Source organism: Durotheca rogersii, assembly GCF_024521655.1.
Source record: "Durotheca rogersii strain YMJ 92031201 chromosome Unknown GGS23scaffold_5, whole genome shotgun sequence".
Classification (NCBI taxonomy): Eukaryota; Fungi; Ascomycota; class Sordariomycetes; order Xylariales; family Xylariaceae; genus Durotheca; species Durotheca rogersii.
The window spans coordinates 1,769,566-1,785,594 of NW_026251236.1; the positions used below are offsets into that span (position 1 = coordinate 1,769,566).

Below are 16,029 nucleotides of genomic sequence, written 5' to 3' on the forward strand. Positions count from 1 at the left end.
CGTAGCGCGGGCCAGCAAATCACCAACCAGTCACAGCCAGTCAACTGTGATGGTCTGCGGTAACTTAGTAGGTGGCGTTGCTTGTTGTCGGGCAGCCGGAATTATCGCAGAAACTTGCTATCTCAACAATACGGGCTCTCTGGCTATGCGTTGATAGACAAGGCGGTAAGCCCACTGATCCGCAGTTCCAATCTTGATATTTTCGATGAGCCCGTCCCGGAGTATGCACCGATAATCTTGGCTTACACCATCGATACTTCCTAGTATCCGCGCACGATGCTACCTTCGTACCGCATTTGAATCAAATCACCCCGTGATGGAAAGACTGGGGAGGGCACAGCCTCTCTTAATTCGGCACGTCACGCATTATAACGTTAGACACGGCATACATATGAGATGTCAGCGAATATGACGAGAGCCAATTCGCTAACCGCCCAGCGGTCATGAGAGCGGAATGGCTTCAACTAACGGCCGAGAAGCAAGAAAAGACATAGGTTGTTTTGCCTGCCTACTTGAGAGTCGTTCGGCCGCTCGTCCCTTGATTGCGCTCAAAAGCAACTATAGGAGCGAACAGCCTTGAAGGCCGAAGACAGTGAGGACCAAATATCGATTCTACGGGGAAATGAAAAGACGTGGCAGGGGCAAGGTGAGGGCTAGGATTGCATATCGACAACGGACGCCCTCGAAAAAAAAAACATATATGCCCCTGCAGTAGGGAAGCTTGTAAGCCCCAGCCTAGCCTTTGCTACTCTGAGGGCCTCGCCGCCCGTGCCCGACCCGGCTCCTCCTGTCTTGTTAATTTCGCCGAGAAACGAGGTGAATCCCGGCAATTGTGGGTGTAGCTTCGGAATAGCAGGCTAATGAAGCGAAAAACATCGTTAAAATCGCCTTGGGAGGTGGGTGCAATGGTTAGCGATTGTATAGCCAACTCCTCAGGGTAAAGCTGATTGATCTTCTGCGAATAGCTGCGTCTCCCTATACATAGGTATCATTCCACTCGCCGATATATATTCGCTTCTACCCTCGTTAACGCATTCTCGAAGGCGCCTACAATGATAGTAGACGCCTCGATGCGTTGGAACCCGTCCACTCGTAAGCCGGTCGGGCCGTGACACACACGGCGGTTCAGACCTTACAATTTGGCGCCCGTAACCTGGGCATTCTTCCACTCCTTGTACCGCTTGGCGCCCGCGGCCTTCCGCTTCACCTCGACGTCCCGCGTCTCGGCGGGGTTCGCGCTGGGACCGTCGAGCAGGGCGATACTCTCGCGGTACATCTCTGCCTTGAGCAGGCCGTAGACGCCGGAGGTGCCCTTAGCGGCGAGCCCGCGGGCGCGGATCAGCTCGAGGGCGGCGGGGAGCCCGTCGCCGACAGCGTCGACGAGCCCGGCGGCCAGGGCGTCGCGGGCGCCGTAGCGCCGCGCCTCGAGCACCAGCTCGCGATACGCGGCGGGCGCCAGCTTGAGCCGGAAGATGGCGCTCATGGGCGGGGTCAGCGGCACGCCGAACTCGAGCTCGTTGACGCAGGCGTAGCCCTTGGCCGCGCCGAAGACGCGGTAGTCGTGGTGCATCGCCAGCATGATGCCGCCGGCGAAGGCGTGCCCGTTGAGCAGCGCCACCGTCGGCATCGGGTACGTCAGCAGCCGCCGGAACAGCGGGTACAGGCTCGTCTCCAGGAAGCCCGGCGTGCTCAGCGCCAGCTGCAGGTCGAGCCCGTTGCTGTAGAACTTGGCGATCGCCGACGTCGTCACCACCACGCCCGGCGCCTGCCCGAACTCGATGGCGTCGAGCGCCGTCATCAGCGCCGTGTTGAAGGCCGGCGTGAGGCGGTTGTCCGTCGGCGACGACCACGTCAGCAGATAGACCTGCGGCGCCGGCGTGGTGCAGACGATGGCGCCGCCCGGGTGAGCCTCGGTGCCGGGGATGGGGATGGTGAAGAGCTCGTTCGACGCCATGCTCGGACGGTGAGGAGGGTAGGAAGGTAGGTAGGTAATTGGTAAACTACTTATGATTGGCAAATTGAGCAAAAATGTGTTATAAATCTAACCTTTTCCCCCTTTCTTTGTTCCGCTTTAGAGGGCAGATTCTGTATGAGTAGTTTACGAGTCGCCGACGCTCAGCGCATTCATTATTGGTAACTAGGTGAGTGAGATCGCACGTTTACCGAGTGACCCTTAACCTAGGCAAGCTAGGCCATGGGGTAGGCGGGTATGCGAGATGCCTCGGCATTTCTGCATCGGGCAATTAGCTATCCCATTCCATTCCTCCCCGTCAGACCCCCAAACTTCTTCCCCCGTAATCTCCTCCGCATAATTCCCCAGACCATTGTCCCAACCCCCTTTCGACCCATGCAAAGAGAGATACATCTCCCCCTCATCGCAGCGCGCGCATTTCCTATTCCGTGGCCTTACTAAGCCTTACTAGGTCCCAGGCTCGCAGAGGATCCTTCCCAAACCCGGCGATGACCTGCTCCAGCAGGGCCTTCGCCACTTCGGCGGACGACATGCTCGGAGCGCCCAGGGCCAGTCTCGCCAGCGGCCCGACGAGGTAGGCCTTTAGGAACTCGCCCGGTTCGTAGATGAACGCCGGCCTTGCCGTGACGGCCTCGAAGCCGTCGTGCTCGGCCGCGAATTTCAGGACCTGGTTTTCGACCTCACCCTGAATGCGCGCGTCGCGTTAGCAATCATCTCCCCTTTTCTTCTTCCATTCTTCTCTTTTTCCTTTCAGGGGTCGGGGGGAAGGAGACGCCGATTTGCGTGGGGAGGGCGTGGTGACACTCACTCGCATCAACAAATACCGCGACAGAAACGCCGGCTTCTTGGTCTGGTCACGCTCGGCAGCCTCGCCGCTAACGTACAGGAAGCGGAAGGGCCGCGAGGGCCCGGCATCGTACATGGCGTTCATGCCGGCAATGGTGCAGTCGCGGCACACGCGCTCGACCTCCTTCCAGTCAGACCGCAGCGCCTTGTCGGGAGTGACACCGACGGTCCTGCCGGAGCCATCGTTAACTATAACCCCTTACACGTTCGGGTGGATCCGACAACTAGGAAACGGAATGGAGGGGTGGACAATACCATATGCACGCACCGGCGCCGGCGAGCTCCCTCCTCACGTCGTCGGGGTACTCCCCGTAGTCCTTGATGCGGATGCTGCGTAGCTTCGAGGAGTCGGCGCCGGCGCCCAGGCCGTCCGGCACGGGGACGGGCCCGCGGGCCAGGGCTATCACCGAGGTGATCTCCTTGCGGCTCAGGCTCTGCCGGATGACTTCCCTGCCAACGCAGCCTGTGGCGCCGGTCACGATGAGTTTCATGGTGGTCGCGAGCTCTCCTGGGATGTCCGAGTGTCGGGAATCGTCGAGGTGTCGGAGTGACGGAGAGGGGTAATGCGTAGATGTCAGTAGTCCCGTGGAACTAGCAGCGATCTGTCTTCGCAGTATGCGGTGGTCGGGAATATCGCAGTCAGGGTGACGACGAAGGGTGTGGAAATCAATACATCTGGCCAACTCGCTGGCCGCGACTGTCGGGCTACTTAATATCGGGGCGGTGGCGGGACAAGGAATGCATCGCTAGCACTGCTTCCGCTGTATCCGTGCTGGTTCCCCTTAGGAGGTGTAGAGAAACGTAACACTACTTGGTACGTTGGCGGAGGACAATTCCGCCGCCACTCATTTCGGCCCATAAAACTGCTAGCTGTTTCTAATTCCACCAGATCTCTGCGGAGATCCAGGAATACAGGCTATCTCTTTTTTGTGCCCGGTAGAATGGACATACCTAATTAGGTAACAAAGCGCGGCGCGCGCCAGCTCAAGATGACACGTGAAGATGAGGCCATGACGTTACCAACTAATACCCCGATCCCTGGAATGGGAGCAAACGGGCGTTTCCCTTGCGGTTCACGATCCATCGTGCACCAACGCACCGCCTATTAGGCACGCCTACTGTCGCCACCAACGATCGAAATATGCTCCCGCGTATAGGCACGAGGTTGTGTACCGATTCCTAACGCAGGAGGCAACAACAATACCCCACCTGAGATTGTCTGAGGTGCTTGTACTTACAGGTAGGTTAGGCGCCCCCTAGTAGCATGGTGTATCCGATGTCGGTGTCTCCTAGGCACTTTGTGAATAGGTGCCTTAGGTAAGAGCTTCCGGCGGACTTCTATTGAGGCATTCGTATCTACATTTCCCGCGCTGTCTTCTTACGCAGCCGTCGTCACTTTTGCTCATAATTTGGTTAGTAGATGCGATCGAGCGAAGCTGTCTGCGTGGTACACCCCCCCACCTTCACCTATACAATCATGTGCGCTGCCGTTAGCAACGGCTACATCATCGTCGACATCGACGCCACGCAAGGGATATCTGCACGTGCGTCTCTGGGATGTGGCCCGCTTCCGACGTGTGAGTTCGATGTGTGATCGATCCCGCCTCTGCCGCTCACCGTTCACTATCGCGGCTCGATCGATACGGCATGACGTTCGAGGCGGAGATGACGGCGGAAAAAGTGGAGATAGAGGCGGAGAAGAAGGCAGGTGTGGCAAGGCATGGAAAAGGCCGCCTAAAAAGAAATTCCGACAAGCCTTTAATTGACGGCTAGTCTCGGGGAAATCCAATTGGGGGCACAAGCGTTGCGGCGGTTCTAGGTCGAGGTCGATGGCATTGATAGATGATGCTCCAGCGACGGCTGCGCCTTAATAGGGGTTCTCGGATTCTTTCGAGGTGAGGAAAGCAAGGTTTACCTATACCACTGGACGCTGTCATCTCGCAGTTATTACCAGTTAAAACAAACTCTCACAGTTTTCAAGGCACCCCATGCTGGCTGATTCTTTCACCGAATTTCGCTAACAGTGTACGATATCGTGAGGCTCCCTAGATTACCCTCATTCCAGCGTCGGGATCAGCCCCCAAGCCGAGCCAGCAGGTCAAAGGATGCGGCCATGCTATATTATACGGTACAGCCATGATCCGCTAGCCCCGAGGTTAGATGAAATACGTGTCGCCCAACAATATCGAGTCAGTCACCCTTTCTTACGAGGCACCACGCGCAAGCGCCTGGCAGGGCACATCCGAGAGAGACTCGGAATAAGCCAGAAAGACATTGGGGGGCTAGCAGGTTGCTTTTCAGCCAGATTCTGCCTTGTTGCGCCGTTATAGCCACACTACATTCTACCTACCACCCACAACAAAGGTAAAAGCCATACCGATCTAAGCGAGGCTACGCATAGACGCAAGGTAACGACGAGAGCCTCAACTCCCCACTGGTATTTGTCTACATATTACCTACCTGGGCAGGGTAAGTAACATAGGGTCGGGATGACCCCTGGGTGGTAGGCCATATAAGGTCGTCTGACGGTAGCCGGCTGAGCTCAAATATTCAAGGGAATTCTTAATACTGGCCGCGAACGCGCCCCGTCTCTCACCATCTCATCGGGTTTCATGCATTCATCGGGGGCGGCGCGGTCTGGTACCAGTATAGAAAAGGTAGCAGCATGTAATTCAGCCGATGTAGTGTCACCGGAGCCTCTCGAATGCCCTCATCAGGGTCGGTATTTCTAAGCGGCTACCAAGGCTATCCGTCGCATCGTTCCTTTGCAGGCACTGCCACCGCCTTCACGGGCGTCTAGACGGCCATCCCCGCGCTCAATACGTTGAATCTCTCCACTCGAAGGCCGTCGTCAACCGATGAACTTAAAGGAGATAACCGTATCCGCTTTAATCTGCCTTGTGTTCGTGCCTCTACGTCTATGTGCTACACAGCCGCCTAAGAGATGGTTGTATCCTGACGATGGCTTTCCACCATCGCTTTCGAGTGTATCAATCTCTCGAAGTGATGTCTCCGAGCGGTGGTATCCCGGCCTCCCATCCTCAGCCTGGGAAACTTGGATAGGTATAGAAAGGGTGGCGAGGAATTTTGGAGTATGCCATGCCAGGGCCTTGTGTCAGATATAAACCACCGAGCGGAAGTTTTGATAGAGCGTTGTGATAAGGTTGGCGAATTCCTGAACTTGATTCTCTCGAAAGTGTCAGTGCATAATTATTACGTAGAAGGTTGCGCGTCTTCGTTGCTTACCTCAGCAATAGGAGCTCCTGTATATACGCTCCTGTTGCTTCCATTCCTTTAGCTAATTCTTAGATCGAACAAGACCTTTTCCTTCCATTTGCTCCTCTTCCCGTTGCTCGTGAGATAGCTCCTCGCGCGAGCTCTCGCACCATACGTAGCTCCCTCGATCTACGTAATAATAATATATTTGCGGGCAATTCCTTTGCTCCTTTCGTATCCCCATTCAGAGTCCCCCAGGCGAGCGATCTCGTTACCTTCGTTTAGTTATATGTCTATAAGAAGCTATGGCACTTCACGACCTCTCGGTCTACACCAACCCAATACGCCATTGGCTACAGACTTGCGATGAAAAGCATGGCAGCACTTGTGTGCCTCCTGAAATCTCAGCACGATCCCCTGATGATGTTCCCGACTGGCTTATCGACACAGCTCAACGATGCATTGTGAGGGGGACAGATGCACGCCGATACGTTGCCCTAAGTTACGTCTGGCCGGGACGCAGCAACACGCAGGGGCAATTACTACTGAATCGCGATAAGCTGGGCCCCTTCCAATTACCAGGCTTTCTACACAATCACGAGGCGTTGCCCGAGGTTATTAAAGATGCCATGCAGCTTGTCGAACACATAGGAGAGCGTTATCTATGGGTTGATCGCTTTTGCATTTTGCAGGACGATCCGAGGATCCAAGTCAAAGTCCAGCGAATGGACAGAATCTACTCCGGGGCCTACTTGACGATCATTGCTGCCGCAGCTCCGGGTCTTTTCAGTGATAAAAGGCGGAAGGACCCGAATCGTGGCCCTCACAACGAATTATCGTTAATTGATATGCCGAATAGGATAAAAGAAGAGGAGGTCATGATGAAAGATCATTATGACGGTCTGTCTTGGTCCTACTGGTCAACTCGAGGTTGGACATACCAAGAACAAATTCTGTGCAGGAGGGCCGTCTTCTTCCTTAGAACTGAGATATTCTGGGACTGTCAACTCAAGATATGGGATGAAGGTACCCTAAGCCCAAGTCAGGACGAAATTACAATAAGCCCACCTTGGGCAACGGGCAAACGATTGGCATTGTTACGGGAACCAGACTTCAGCATCTACTGTGACTTAGTCTGTCCTTACAACGAACGCAACTTTTCATATCCACAGGACGCATTGTTGGCCTTTTCAGGAATTCTTAACACTCTATGTCAAACGTTCCCTGGTGGGTTTGTTTACGGCATCCCTCGATTGTTCCTGGACCACGTTCTATTGTGGCAGCCATTTACCAAGGCAGCTCGGAGAATTGACCGGAAGGATGGTTCACATGATAGTTCCCCAAGTTCGAGCCTTCCATCGTGGTCCTGGTGTGGGTGGAAATGCCCCGTGGATCCGTATAGCATGCGAAGTGGTTTCGCATACCTTGATCGTGACCATTGCCGGGAACGAGCAGCTTCTTGGCAAACTCGAAACCTGATCCAGTGGAATACAACAAATGGTAATGCGGGAGATGCCCTGTCAATAGTGGAACCTGTACAGTTGGAAAGACAGTTACCGGTATGTAATAATTTCACTTTCCCCTCACCAGAACTCCTGGTCTTGCTTCAAGTTTAAAACTAATGGAGAGGCCATCTTCAAGTCCCTGTCACCTGGGAGCGCCGTTTCGTCATTGCGCTTAGAACTCGATAATATCAGCTCGTTGACTGGTGCTACATCCCGAGCATTTTTCCACCCGGGAGCCCTGTTCGTAGCATTTGATAAGATCAAGGGGTATATGCATGCAAGGGTGAAGATGTCAGTTTTTGAGAATGGAAAATTCAGTTACGGACCCAACTACACCGAAATGCCTTCTGTGTTGATACTACAAGATGAGCGGTGTAACCCTGCGGGGCATCTTCGACTGATGAACGACGAACCCATTGATTTCAACAACAGCCTTGAACTCATAGCGATATCCACAGGCAGCGCAAATCATAGCGACTTTTACTCGTGCTTCGAGGAACTCGTGTACCGTGAAAATAAGGTCATTTCAGCTAATAGGAAGACTGAAATGTTCTTCAAGGTGGCGAAAACCCAAGGGGACTTTGCGCTCCCTGAGCGTTGGAAGCGCATGATGTTTGCGGAAGATGCTGAAAAGAGATGTCACTTCTACAATGTGCTCTGGATAGAGCGTAAGGACAGGATCGCTTTTAGAAGAGCGTGTGGCCGTGTGCCACGAGACATCTGGGAAGCCAATGCATCGGGACCAACTCACGTCGTTCTAGGTTAATAATGTACTTAGCTGTCACTTGTCCTGGGGATTTGGACCAAGGATTTTCTGCTTGCTTGCTTAAGGAACTCAACTGTACATACCTACAATTTCCGAGTAGTGTTTTGACTGAGATGGGGCTTTATTCATCCGCCTTTCCTTCTAGTTCAGCAACAGCCAATATAACCATCGTTCACTCGCATAACATATTATCAAACTATCCTCAACTGTGAAGCTCATAAGAGTCTACGCGACAGCAAAGGTTGCTCTCTTCCAAATAATGGGTGTGATCCTCTAACATGTAAGAGAGCCCCAGGCCACGCCATCACATAAAGAAGACATTAGAGGCGTCCATAAACGTAACACGAGATAAATAACGAAAAGATCGTTTCATATATCGAGATAACGATGTTAACAATTGCTTTAAAATATAACAAAAGGAAAAAGAACCATAGAATCATTATAAGCCTAACACGTTTTAATTCATTTTCATAACATAAATACCTTCAATTATTAATCCCATAGTTGAGAAGTTATAGTTAACTTGGGTAATTTTCCAAAGGGCGGCCTATCGAGGTGTAGGTTAGTTTACCATGTAATTTGAACTATTAGGTAGGGCAGCATTGTTAGTAAGGCAACGGCCCGAGAGGCAACAGTGGGACGAGAGAAACACCTGTCAACAATATTTCACAGAACCGTAGATTAAGTTTAAAAGCGAGTTCTGAGCTGCGGAAACTAATCAAATTCTACGGCACTATTAATACTGTTATAACATCACGATGTGCCCATACAGTAAAACAAATCATTGCTGCAGGCTCCGGGATCGTTAAATGCCTACAGTATGTTTGCAGGCTCCGGGAGTCTTTCGTATCTGTTAGAATGGGTATAAAATCAGAGACCTCTAGTGTTCGCAGCATAAGAAATAGGCCCGGAAACCTTCTCCACCCCGTTCTGGACCACCACAGAGGATCCTCTTCCTGTTGTCTCAGATAACTCGGCCTTGAGTTCTCGTAGCTCTAGCTGTGCTTTGACCTCATCGTAGGGCTCTGCGTGTTCGAAATCGGTCATTTTCACATGCCCCGTGGACCGTTCAACCAGAAAATTGTAGCGATTCGCGTCTCCGTGTACCCAACCCATGCGATGGAGCTTGCGCAATGCCGCCTCGCAAGCTGGGAAGTCATCCAGGGACGGGTGACGGCCATCGATCTTCTCCATGAGAAAACCAACACATCGGTCTTGCTCCATAAGATGGCCGAGAAAAGTTGGGGCAATTGAATGCTCGCCAGGACTCAGATCCCGCAAAATGCTCTCGTAGAATTTGGTTTCGTGTTGAAGCTGGGGAATCCACCATTCGAAAATCGCCAGCTTAGATAGGGCACTATGGCCCTCGAACTCGACCTCCTTGACACGGGATTTGTGGCTAGCTGTCCGCTTTGGTGAGAGGACGTTAACTTGGCGGGGGTGCCATAAGGAGTCTATGCCGCTGAGCGGGTCCCAAGAAAGGGTGTGCTCGGTCTTGCCGTTTGATGCCTGATACATTCGCATCTTGGTCCAGTTGGAATTGGGGAAAGGGGGAAGTTTCGGTATCAGAAGATACGGCCGACATAAGGTATCGAGGTCGAAGATTGGGCTGGGGGCCAAAGTGATAGTGAGGTAGTGCACCCTGTTGCCGGCTCTGATGCGATACATGGCCTCATCGTCATCAATTTCTTGATTTAGAATCTCCAGATCCGTCGTCGGGACAAAGCCAGAAGAAACAGCTGAGCTATCGGTGACAGTCGACATTGTGGGAGGATTTGGAAAAGAGGAGAAATGACGGTGTTAGAGAGGCAGCGGAAGAGTAAACTGAGGAGTGAAATCTCGTGCGAGAGCTACGTGTCGCTAATTTGAGCATAGGAATTGAAGCTTGAAAGAGCCTTGATTTCCTAGATAGCAGAATGGGGCTGTTAGCTATTTTTACACGCAGGAGCACCGCCCCTATTGCTTAACAGAAGGGCATATTACGACAGGCTTGCGGCTTGCTGTTACGGTATTGAAGCGGCAGTAAGCCCGGGTGCAACGGGAATCTCGGGGCCTGGCTGAGGTAAGCTATGCGACTCCAGCTGTACCCTCAAGCGGCTAATTCCAAACACCCGTCCAACAATTTAAGGGTGCTGTGCGGGAGGGTACACCAAGATCCCGGGTCGCCTTAGCAGCTACATATTAAAGTAGGTATTCCGGGCACCGCCATATGCGCTCTCTGTCGTCAACCTCACCATCGGCCCGGTCGGCTACGGCACGGAATTGAACCTTTTCAACTTGGCCATGAGACATCTAGTAGTCTCCTTAGAAAGGGATTTAAGTAAGCTAACTAAGTAGTGACATCAGAAATGCTCGTGGATATAAATAAGACGGCGATTCTGTCTTCAAATTCTGCCTTTGAACTGGTCTCTCATCGTCTCCGTCTCTCCTTATCAGAAACTAGATCAATTTTTCATTCTATCCCCCAGAGAGTGAGTATTTTGCACCAGTCGTATACTTAACGATAGCAGGCCCTCTTCGTGCTGCTCAGACCAGAATGGTAGTAACCATGACTCCACAGTTAACCAAGTACCGCTTGTTCGAATATAAGCTGCACAACGTTCGAGCACGATAGATATCTCGTAACCTCACCGCATTCTTTCCAGGATCCTATTTTTATGTAAGTAGCTTACTCATTGTGTGATACTAGACTTTTACGAGTGTGAACTTTTGTTGACGTTATGTGTACTCGAGAGTATAACGTGTATAAGTGTGGATATGTCAAGATCGGCGAGTTTTGCCAGTGCCCGGAGAAATACGCCGCCCAGTCAAATTTGAAATGTAGCCGGCCGGACAAGAGGAACAAGGAATCGCGCAACTACTGTGCCAAGCACCTGGTGAGCGAGGAAAAGGCTAAGGAGGAATTCCGAGGACGGTACCCTCGTCGGCCTTGAGTCCGCGATTTTTATTTCGACACTCCGGTTTTGAGAATATGAGCAGGCAGATATATAACTTTAGTAAGAGTTGATGATGGCGGGGAGTGATGCGTTTGGTTAATATGGATTGCAGCTATTGGGTATAGTTTTTAGTGTTATCCAGTCGCCGCTAAGAAGCTGGTCTGCGTATTTTTTTTTCGGTTCGTTGCCTCAAATCTCTTGTGTTCGTGCGGTTTCTATTTATGCAGTTACTCCGTCGACATTCACCGCAGCAGGCATCATGTCTGTGAGACCCTTTCATCGTAAGCCGAAAGCAGGGCGCCCGGTTTTACCACCGAATCCGACGGACGGTAATAACACATTTGCGTTAGAGTCCGATCAGAGTGGGCTTTCCCGGAAATATTCAGCCGAGCTCAGATACTAAAGATCAAGGCTCAAAGCTCGGCTTGACGTCGAGACGGTTCCTTGTCATCTTCGCTGACACTGCCGTACTGTATAATATTATCCCTTCTGTTATTTTCCCCACCCTGCTAGTAATCGATCAACTCCGTAGCAAGTTTTAATATGCTCCAGAAAACCTTCTCGAGAATACAACCGATTCATCAACGCGAGAAGAGGGCGACTCGGACCAATTCCCTGGGGGACGAGATTTTCCAGAACTGCGGTTGGAAGGGATCCTTGTGAGTGAAGTCTATCAATAAGATGGCATCCCTTGCAAATCCGTCCACGATCCGCGCTAGTTCCACTCAATGAAGGCATGCGGATGGACGCCATACCACCAAAATCGTCCTCCACCAGGTTCGACCTCCCTGGCTTCCGTGATAGGTCACATGCTGGGGGATCCAGTGGCGCCATATGAAACCACTTAAAGATCCAGAAATCCCTTCTGGACATACCTTGTGGAGGAGTTGGCGGCAAGAGTCTCGCGACATTCTCAGCAGACCCATGCACCTCGATTGCCAGTTGCTTAACTTGCTTTACGCTGACCAAACGATACACTTTTCGGCGCGAGACATGAAACATGACGCTGTAGGTACCAGGTATACTGTGCAATACCGGGATTTTTTTGAGGTGGCTGTTGGTTAGGTGAAAGCACTTCTTGGCGAGGTTGAGTGTGGTCACGCGCAGGGCATGATTTTCGTGAAGGCATTGGAAGCATACCCGTTCGCAAGTCGGCAGGAATAGAAAGGCGCCAAAGTCGAAGCAAGACTCGCACCGGTTGGTCCGAAGTGTCTGTCGAAGTAATGCGGCCGAGTGATATCGCAGTATTCGGGTTCTCCCCAATGCGACTAGCACGTCCGGTGCGTGCTCTAGCAACTCTTGATATGCGGGAAGAGCCTCGACTATTGCTTTTGCCCTGAAGGAGGCCCGCGACAGTCGAGACAAGGACTGGAAATCGAGGAGGTTGAGGATGAAGAGTAGCAACTCTGGCGGCAGGGTATCGATACGCCCTAACGACGAGTTGGTGGCATGTCGATGGATTGGCGACGTTTGGGGGAGAGGTAGGTTTCGAATCATTCCGCCCAGGTTCAGCTCAAGGGTGCAAGTGAGCTTATCAATAAGCTCCTCAGAGAAAACACGATCCGATGACATTGTTGCAAGATAACGCGGTGGTAGGTTTGACGCTGCTTAAGCCAATGCCCCAGAATTCTTCCCCGGGCTCATCGGTTGCCGCGTGAAGGATAGAGATAGTGGTAAAAGATGCCAGAAGCTGAGGCCAGGCTTGTCGTGTATGTCGCGTCGGAGAGGTGTAATAGTACGGAGTCGCATAGCTGATAGGTATACCTATTTGATTAAGTACCTAAGGTGTCGGCGCGTACCTTTCCTTTTCTTTTCATAGGTACGTATCTTCAGTACGTACCTATCTTTTTTACGGTACAGACATGTTGGAAGTTGACCTGGACTGAATTCAGTACGTAGGTACCTTCCTCATTCCTTTAATTGATGTATGTAACTCCGTATACCTAGGTAGGTAGTGTACGCGAAATCACGTGACCACGCCCCCCCTTCTACCGGCACTTACCCGCTAGGACAGCCGACCCTAAAGATCTTAGGCTCGCTTCCGACAGCGCCAAAGTCAACGAGCTCATCTCCGAGAAGCCATTGCAGACATGGTAAGCAAAATCAGCTAGCATCAAGTGCCAAACGACCGCCGACGTCTGTTACGCCCGGGCTAAGTACCTACCCATCGGCCAAGAGGGTTTGTGAGCGAGAACATCGTTTAAGGGTCTGGTTGCGACATTGGCTTGGCGTTGTTGTTTGGGGTGGGCTTGTGATGGAAAGTTGACAGTAACCAGAAAAATCAAAGGCAGGTATAACATTCGGCCGGTCCATGTTTCTATCACTGAGCGCGTATGTTATGGGTAAATTTCCGTTCTTTGGGCCAAGTCCTGTCTCGATATGCCGGCCAGCTGGATGAACGGGAGGCCTAGCGGGGGACGAGATGCCCACAACAGACGCGCAACAAATCAATTCTCGCATAGATCCCATTTGTAAGCTTATAATTTTTAGCAATTTCACTGCGCGAGTTAATTTGCGTTGGGAATTTTTAGTCTGTCGCCTCGAGATATAGGTACAGTGTACAGTCTAACGCATTACCCATAGTGCTCCTCAGCGGAATCAACTTGTCGTAAACGCACTGTCTAACTAGTAAAAACACATAAATGTCCTACTCGACCTCTTAGGCGACTTCTCATGCTTGTTTCGGATTTGAGCTGCCTCCTCATCGGCGAGGCGATCCCGGAGGACGATTCGCGCACCCTCCTCGAAGATTCGATTGACGCCCTCGCCTGATCTCGCTGAGCACTCGAGGTACTTGACAGCACCCATTCCGTTTGCGGCCATCGAGCCCTGTAGTGTATCGAGTTAGACAAGGTAGAGCTAAAGTATACAGGAGGGAGACCTGCCTCCCCGGCGCTGATGCGGGTCTCCAAGTTAGGGAACAGCGGCGCCCAAAGGCCGGTTCCGAGGCGCATATCTTTCTTTGTGCCGACTAAGATAACGGGCGCGTTGCGGCAGTATCTGCGGACCTCCTAGATCCACTATATATGTGCGACCCGGCGGAGTTAGCACTGGACTGTTCAACGTAAGAATTCAACTAGAGCAATGAAAAAACACCGTATTACCTTGGTACGGGCGCTGTCGAAAGTTTCGTCGTCAGTGACGCTGAAGCAGAGGAAAACGGCGTCCCAGACAAGATAGGAGAGAAGCTGCAGTTGGTGGAGATCGATATTTCCGCATGTATCCCAAAGTTCGACATCGACGTCTAGTCCATCTACCATTATGGTCTTGCTGAACAACTCGTACTGCGTGGGCGCGTACGACTGGATGGTAGGCATATTAGTAGTTGCTCCTCACCCAACGGCCATCAATTTAGTGCGGGATATCGGTAACTCACCTTAGTAAACACATCGCGGTAAAATCGTCTGCGACGAAACATTGTCAGTAGAGGTCAAGATAGTCATTGCGCACTGAGTTACTACGGGTCTCGCAACTCGGAGGGTGGATTGAAAATATAATAGGGAGCCTACAGCAACATGGTAGACTTTCCACATCCAGAGTCCCCGACGAAAACGAATCTCATGCGTGGCCTATCAACGACGGTCGACGGCGTTCCGGGAAGAGAGGGCGATTCACAGACTGTGGCTTCGTCGGAAAGTTCGTCAGGGGGTTGGATGGCGCTGATAGCTCGTCGACACACATTGGAGACACTACGAGCTAATTTGTGGCCAGATTTGGCCAGTTTACTACGGTGTTCTTCAGCGGCAGAGCGTTCTCTGAATGAACTCACTCTTGCCCGCTTGTTTCGGTGGCTGTTATCATCGTGTGCCATATCCGTATCGACAGCAGCCTATAATAAACATCAAGATAAGTCACAATCGGCCAAACCCCCATATACATTCCTTCGATGGAAGACAACTGCAGTGGGATAGCTGGGAGAATGGCTACTTACAAACGTGCGCTTCGGTGTCTGGATGGAGGCGGGCTCTAAAGGCTCCTCTTTCTTTGCTGGGATTGGCAAGTTGTCAATCCAACGCAGCAAAGTGGGATTCGTCGGTCTCCAGATCTCAGGAATGCTGAAAGAGAAGCTCTTGGCAATAGGCACATGAAAATCCTGAGGCTTGTTGCAGGGTGAGTTGTTGAGGTCCCCCTTGGACGGAGACTGACGGAAATTGTTGGTGGCCTCCATTAGCAACTAGACCGAAATCAATAGGATAGAAAAATGAGACGGAAAAATCACGAAGGCAAGCCAACGTGGGAGGTGCACATGGAAGACGTGAATAGGATGCCATTGAATAGGCAGGCAATATATGAGAGGCGAGTAGGTAAACTAGAGGACTCTCGTTGTCCACATGAATAGTCTGGTTGCCACAGAGAGTCGCGTCCACATGGATATACTAATGGAAAACAAGACACTAAATTCACAATAGGAGTGCCGACACAGTGATGAATATATAGGATAGAAGAATAATAACCCTTCGTCAAACTTCAGGATAGAACATATTGGTGCTAAGTTCGGTTGAACATGGAACAAGGGCCATCAGGACAGCCTTTACAAGCTATCGCCGGCAGATACATTAACAACGGGATGACTGATGGGTGTTCATTCTCTGCCGTCTCTAAATTCACTCCTCTGTCATGGGTGTCCTATGCCGTATGATGATTCAAAGAGACAATAACTAGAACAGTTAAGCAACTATCTAATAATGGTCAATACGCAGACAGGAATGACGAAGGATTAATAAATTGCCGTCACTACTTTGGTTGTTGATGTTATGGACTCAGGTTGGCATTCATTTAGCTATACTT

The 16,029-nt window shown here is 51.5% G+C and overlaps 9 protein-coding genes across 9 annotated transcripts; 3 read left to right on the forward strand and 6 right to left on the reverse strand.

Annotated features, from left to right (window-relative positions):
* Window positions 1-1,132: 1,132 nt before the first annotated feature.
* Window positions 1,133-1,954, reverse strand: GGS23DRAFT_594949 (enoyl-CoA hydratase/isomerase family protein; the record flags this gene model as incomplete). Its single annotated transcript, XM_051518233.1, has 1 exon — window positions 1,133-1,954. One exon carries the CDS (start codon window positions 1,952-1,954, stop codon window positions 1,133-1,135), a length of 822 nt encoding a protein of 273 aa, XP_051374129.1.
* A 219-nt stretch (window positions 1,955-2,173) lies between these two features.
* On the reverse strand, window positions 2,174-3,644 carry GGS23DRAFT_426224 (NAD(P)-binding protein). The gene is made up of 3 exons (XM_051513811.1): window positions 3,074-3,644; window positions 2,781-2,988; window positions 2,174-2,657 (listed from the first exon to the last, which is right to left on the reverse strand). The coding sequence occupies exons 1-3, from the start codon at window positions 3,307-3,309 to the stop codon at window positions 2,394-2,396; spliced, it is 708 nt and encodes a 235-aa protein (XP_051374130.1). The 5' UTR covers window positions 3,310-3,644; the 3' UTR covers window positions 2,174-2,393.
* Window positions 3,645-5,596: 1,952 nt separating this feature from the next.
* Window positions 5,597-5,987, forward strand: GGS23DRAFT_559182 (uncharacterized protein). Its single transcript, XM_051515801.1, has one exon. It carries the CDS (start codon window positions 5,677-5,679, stop codon window positions 5,941-5,943), a length of 267 nt encoding a protein of 88 aa, XP_051374131.1. The 5' UTR covers window positions 5,597-5,676; the 3' UTR covers window positions 5,944-5,987.
* A 93-nt stretch (window positions 5,988-6,080) lies between these two features.
* On the forward strand, window positions 6,081-8,459 carry GGS23DRAFT_426326 (heterokaryon incompatibility protein-domain-containing protein). Its single transcript, XM_051513812.1, has 2 exons — window positions 6,081-7,593; window positions 7,676-8,459. The coding sequence occupies exons 1-2, from the start codon at window positions 6,340-6,342 to the stop codon at window positions 8,303-8,305; spliced, it is 1,884 nt and encodes a 627-aa protein (XP_051374132.1). The 5' UTR covers window positions 6,081-6,339; the 3' UTR covers window positions 8,306-8,459.
* A 510-nt stretch (window positions 8,460-8,969) lies between these two features.
* Window positions 8,970-10,305, reverse strand: GGS23DRAFT_559185 (uncharacterized protein). The gene has a single exon (XM_051515802.1). The coding sequence runs from the start codon at window positions 10,067-10,069 to the stop codon at window positions 9,176-9,178; it is 894 nt and encodes a 297-aa protein (XP_051374133.1). The 5' UTR covers window positions 10,070-10,305; the 3' UTR covers window positions 8,970-9,175.
* Window positions 10,306-10,759: 454 nt separating this feature from the next.
* Window positions 10,760-11,485, forward strand: GGS23DRAFT_426336 (uncharacterized protein). Its single transcript, XM_051513814.1, has one exon. The coding sequence runs from the start codon at window positions 11,026-11,028 to the stop codon at window positions 11,236-11,238; it is 213 nt and encodes a 70-aa protein (XP_051374134.1). The 5' UTR covers window positions 10,760-11,025; the 3' UTR covers window positions 11,239-11,485.
* Window positions 11,365-12,976, reverse strand: GGS23DRAFT_426333 (uncharacterized protein). Its single transcript, XM_051513813.1, has one exon. The coding sequence runs from the start codon at window positions 12,811-12,813 to the stop codon at window positions 11,734-11,736; it is 1,080 nt and encodes a 359-aa protein (XP_051374135.1). The 5' UTR covers window positions 12,814-12,976; the 3' UTR covers window positions 11,365-11,733.
* A 799-nt stretch (window positions 12,977-13,775) lies between these two features.
* Window positions 13,776-14,355, reverse strand: GGS23DRAFT_559189 (uncharacterized protein). The gene is made up of 2 exons (XM_051515803.1): window positions 14,127-14,355; window positions 13,776-14,070 (listed from the first exon to the last, which is right to left on the reverse strand). Exons 1-2 carry the CDS (start codon window positions 14,193-14,195, stop codon window positions 13,867-13,869), a joined length of 273 nt encoding a protein of 90 aa, XP_051374136.1. The 5' UTR covers window positions 14,196-14,355; the 3' UTR covers window positions 13,776-13,866.
* Window positions 14,253-15,409, reverse strand: GGS23DRAFT_594954 (P-loop containing nucleoside triphosphate hydrolase protein; the record flags this gene model as incomplete). The annotated part of the gene is made up of 5 exons (XM_051518234.1): window positions 14,253-14,261; window positions 14,346-14,543; window positions 14,618-14,645; window positions 14,751-15,070; window positions 15,173-15,409. The coding sequence occupies 5 exons, from the start codon at window positions 15,407-15,409 to the stop codon at window positions 14,253-14,255; spliced, it is 792 nt and encodes a 263-aa protein (XP_051374137.1).
* Between the last annotated feature and the right edge of the window lie 620 nt (window positions 15,410-16,029).

Excerpts from the sequence above, each read along its gene's own strand:
- GGS23DRAFT_426224 (XM_051513811.1), bottom strand. The coding sequence starts at position 3,309 with ATGAAACTCATCGTGACCGGCGCCACAGGCTGCGTTGGCAGGGAAGTC. Across the intron at positions 2,989-3,073 it reads GGCGCCGGTGCGTGCATATG|GACCGTCGGTGTCACTCCCG; the intron begins GTATTGTCCACC and ends TGGCTCCGGCAG. Across the intron at positions 2,658-2,780 it reads CGCGGTATTTGTTGATGCGA|GGTGAGGTCGAAAACCAGGT; the intron begins GTGAGTGTCACC and ends GCGCGCATTCAG.
- GGS23DRAFT_559182 (XM_051515801.1), top strand. The coding sequence starts at position 5,677 with ATGAACTTAAAGGAGATAACCGTATCCGCTTTAATCTGCCTTGTGTTC.
- GGS23DRAFT_426326 (XM_051513812.1), top strand. The coding sequence starts at position 6,340 with ATGGCACTTCACGACCTCTCGGTCTACACCAACCCAATACGCCATTGG. Across the intron at positions 7,594-7,675 it reads AGTTGGAAAGACAGTTACCG|TCCCTGTCACCTGGGAGCGC; the intron begins GTATGTAATAAT and ends GCCATCTTCAAG.
- GGS23DRAFT_559185 (XM_051515802.1), bottom strand. The coding sequence starts at position 10,069 with ATGTCGACTGTCACCGATAGCTCAGCTGTTTCTTCTGGCTTTGTCCCG.
- GGS23DRAFT_426336 (XM_051513814.1), top strand. The coding sequence starts at position 11,026 with ATGTGTACTCGAGAGTATAACGTGTATAAGTGTGGATATGTCAAGATC.
- GGS23DRAFT_426333 (XM_051513813.1), bottom strand. The coding sequence starts at position 12,813 with ATGTCATCGGATCGTGTTTTCTCTGAGGAGCTTATTGATAAGCTCACT.
- GGS23DRAFT_559189 (XM_051515803.1), bottom strand. The coding sequence starts at position 14,195 with ATGCGCCTCGGAACCGGCCTTTGGGCGCCGCTGTTCCCTAACTTGGAG. Across the intron at positions 14,071-14,126 it reads CCCGCATCAGCGCCGGGGAG|GGCTCGATGGCCGCAAACGG; the intron begins GCAGGTCTCCCT and ends GATACACTACAG.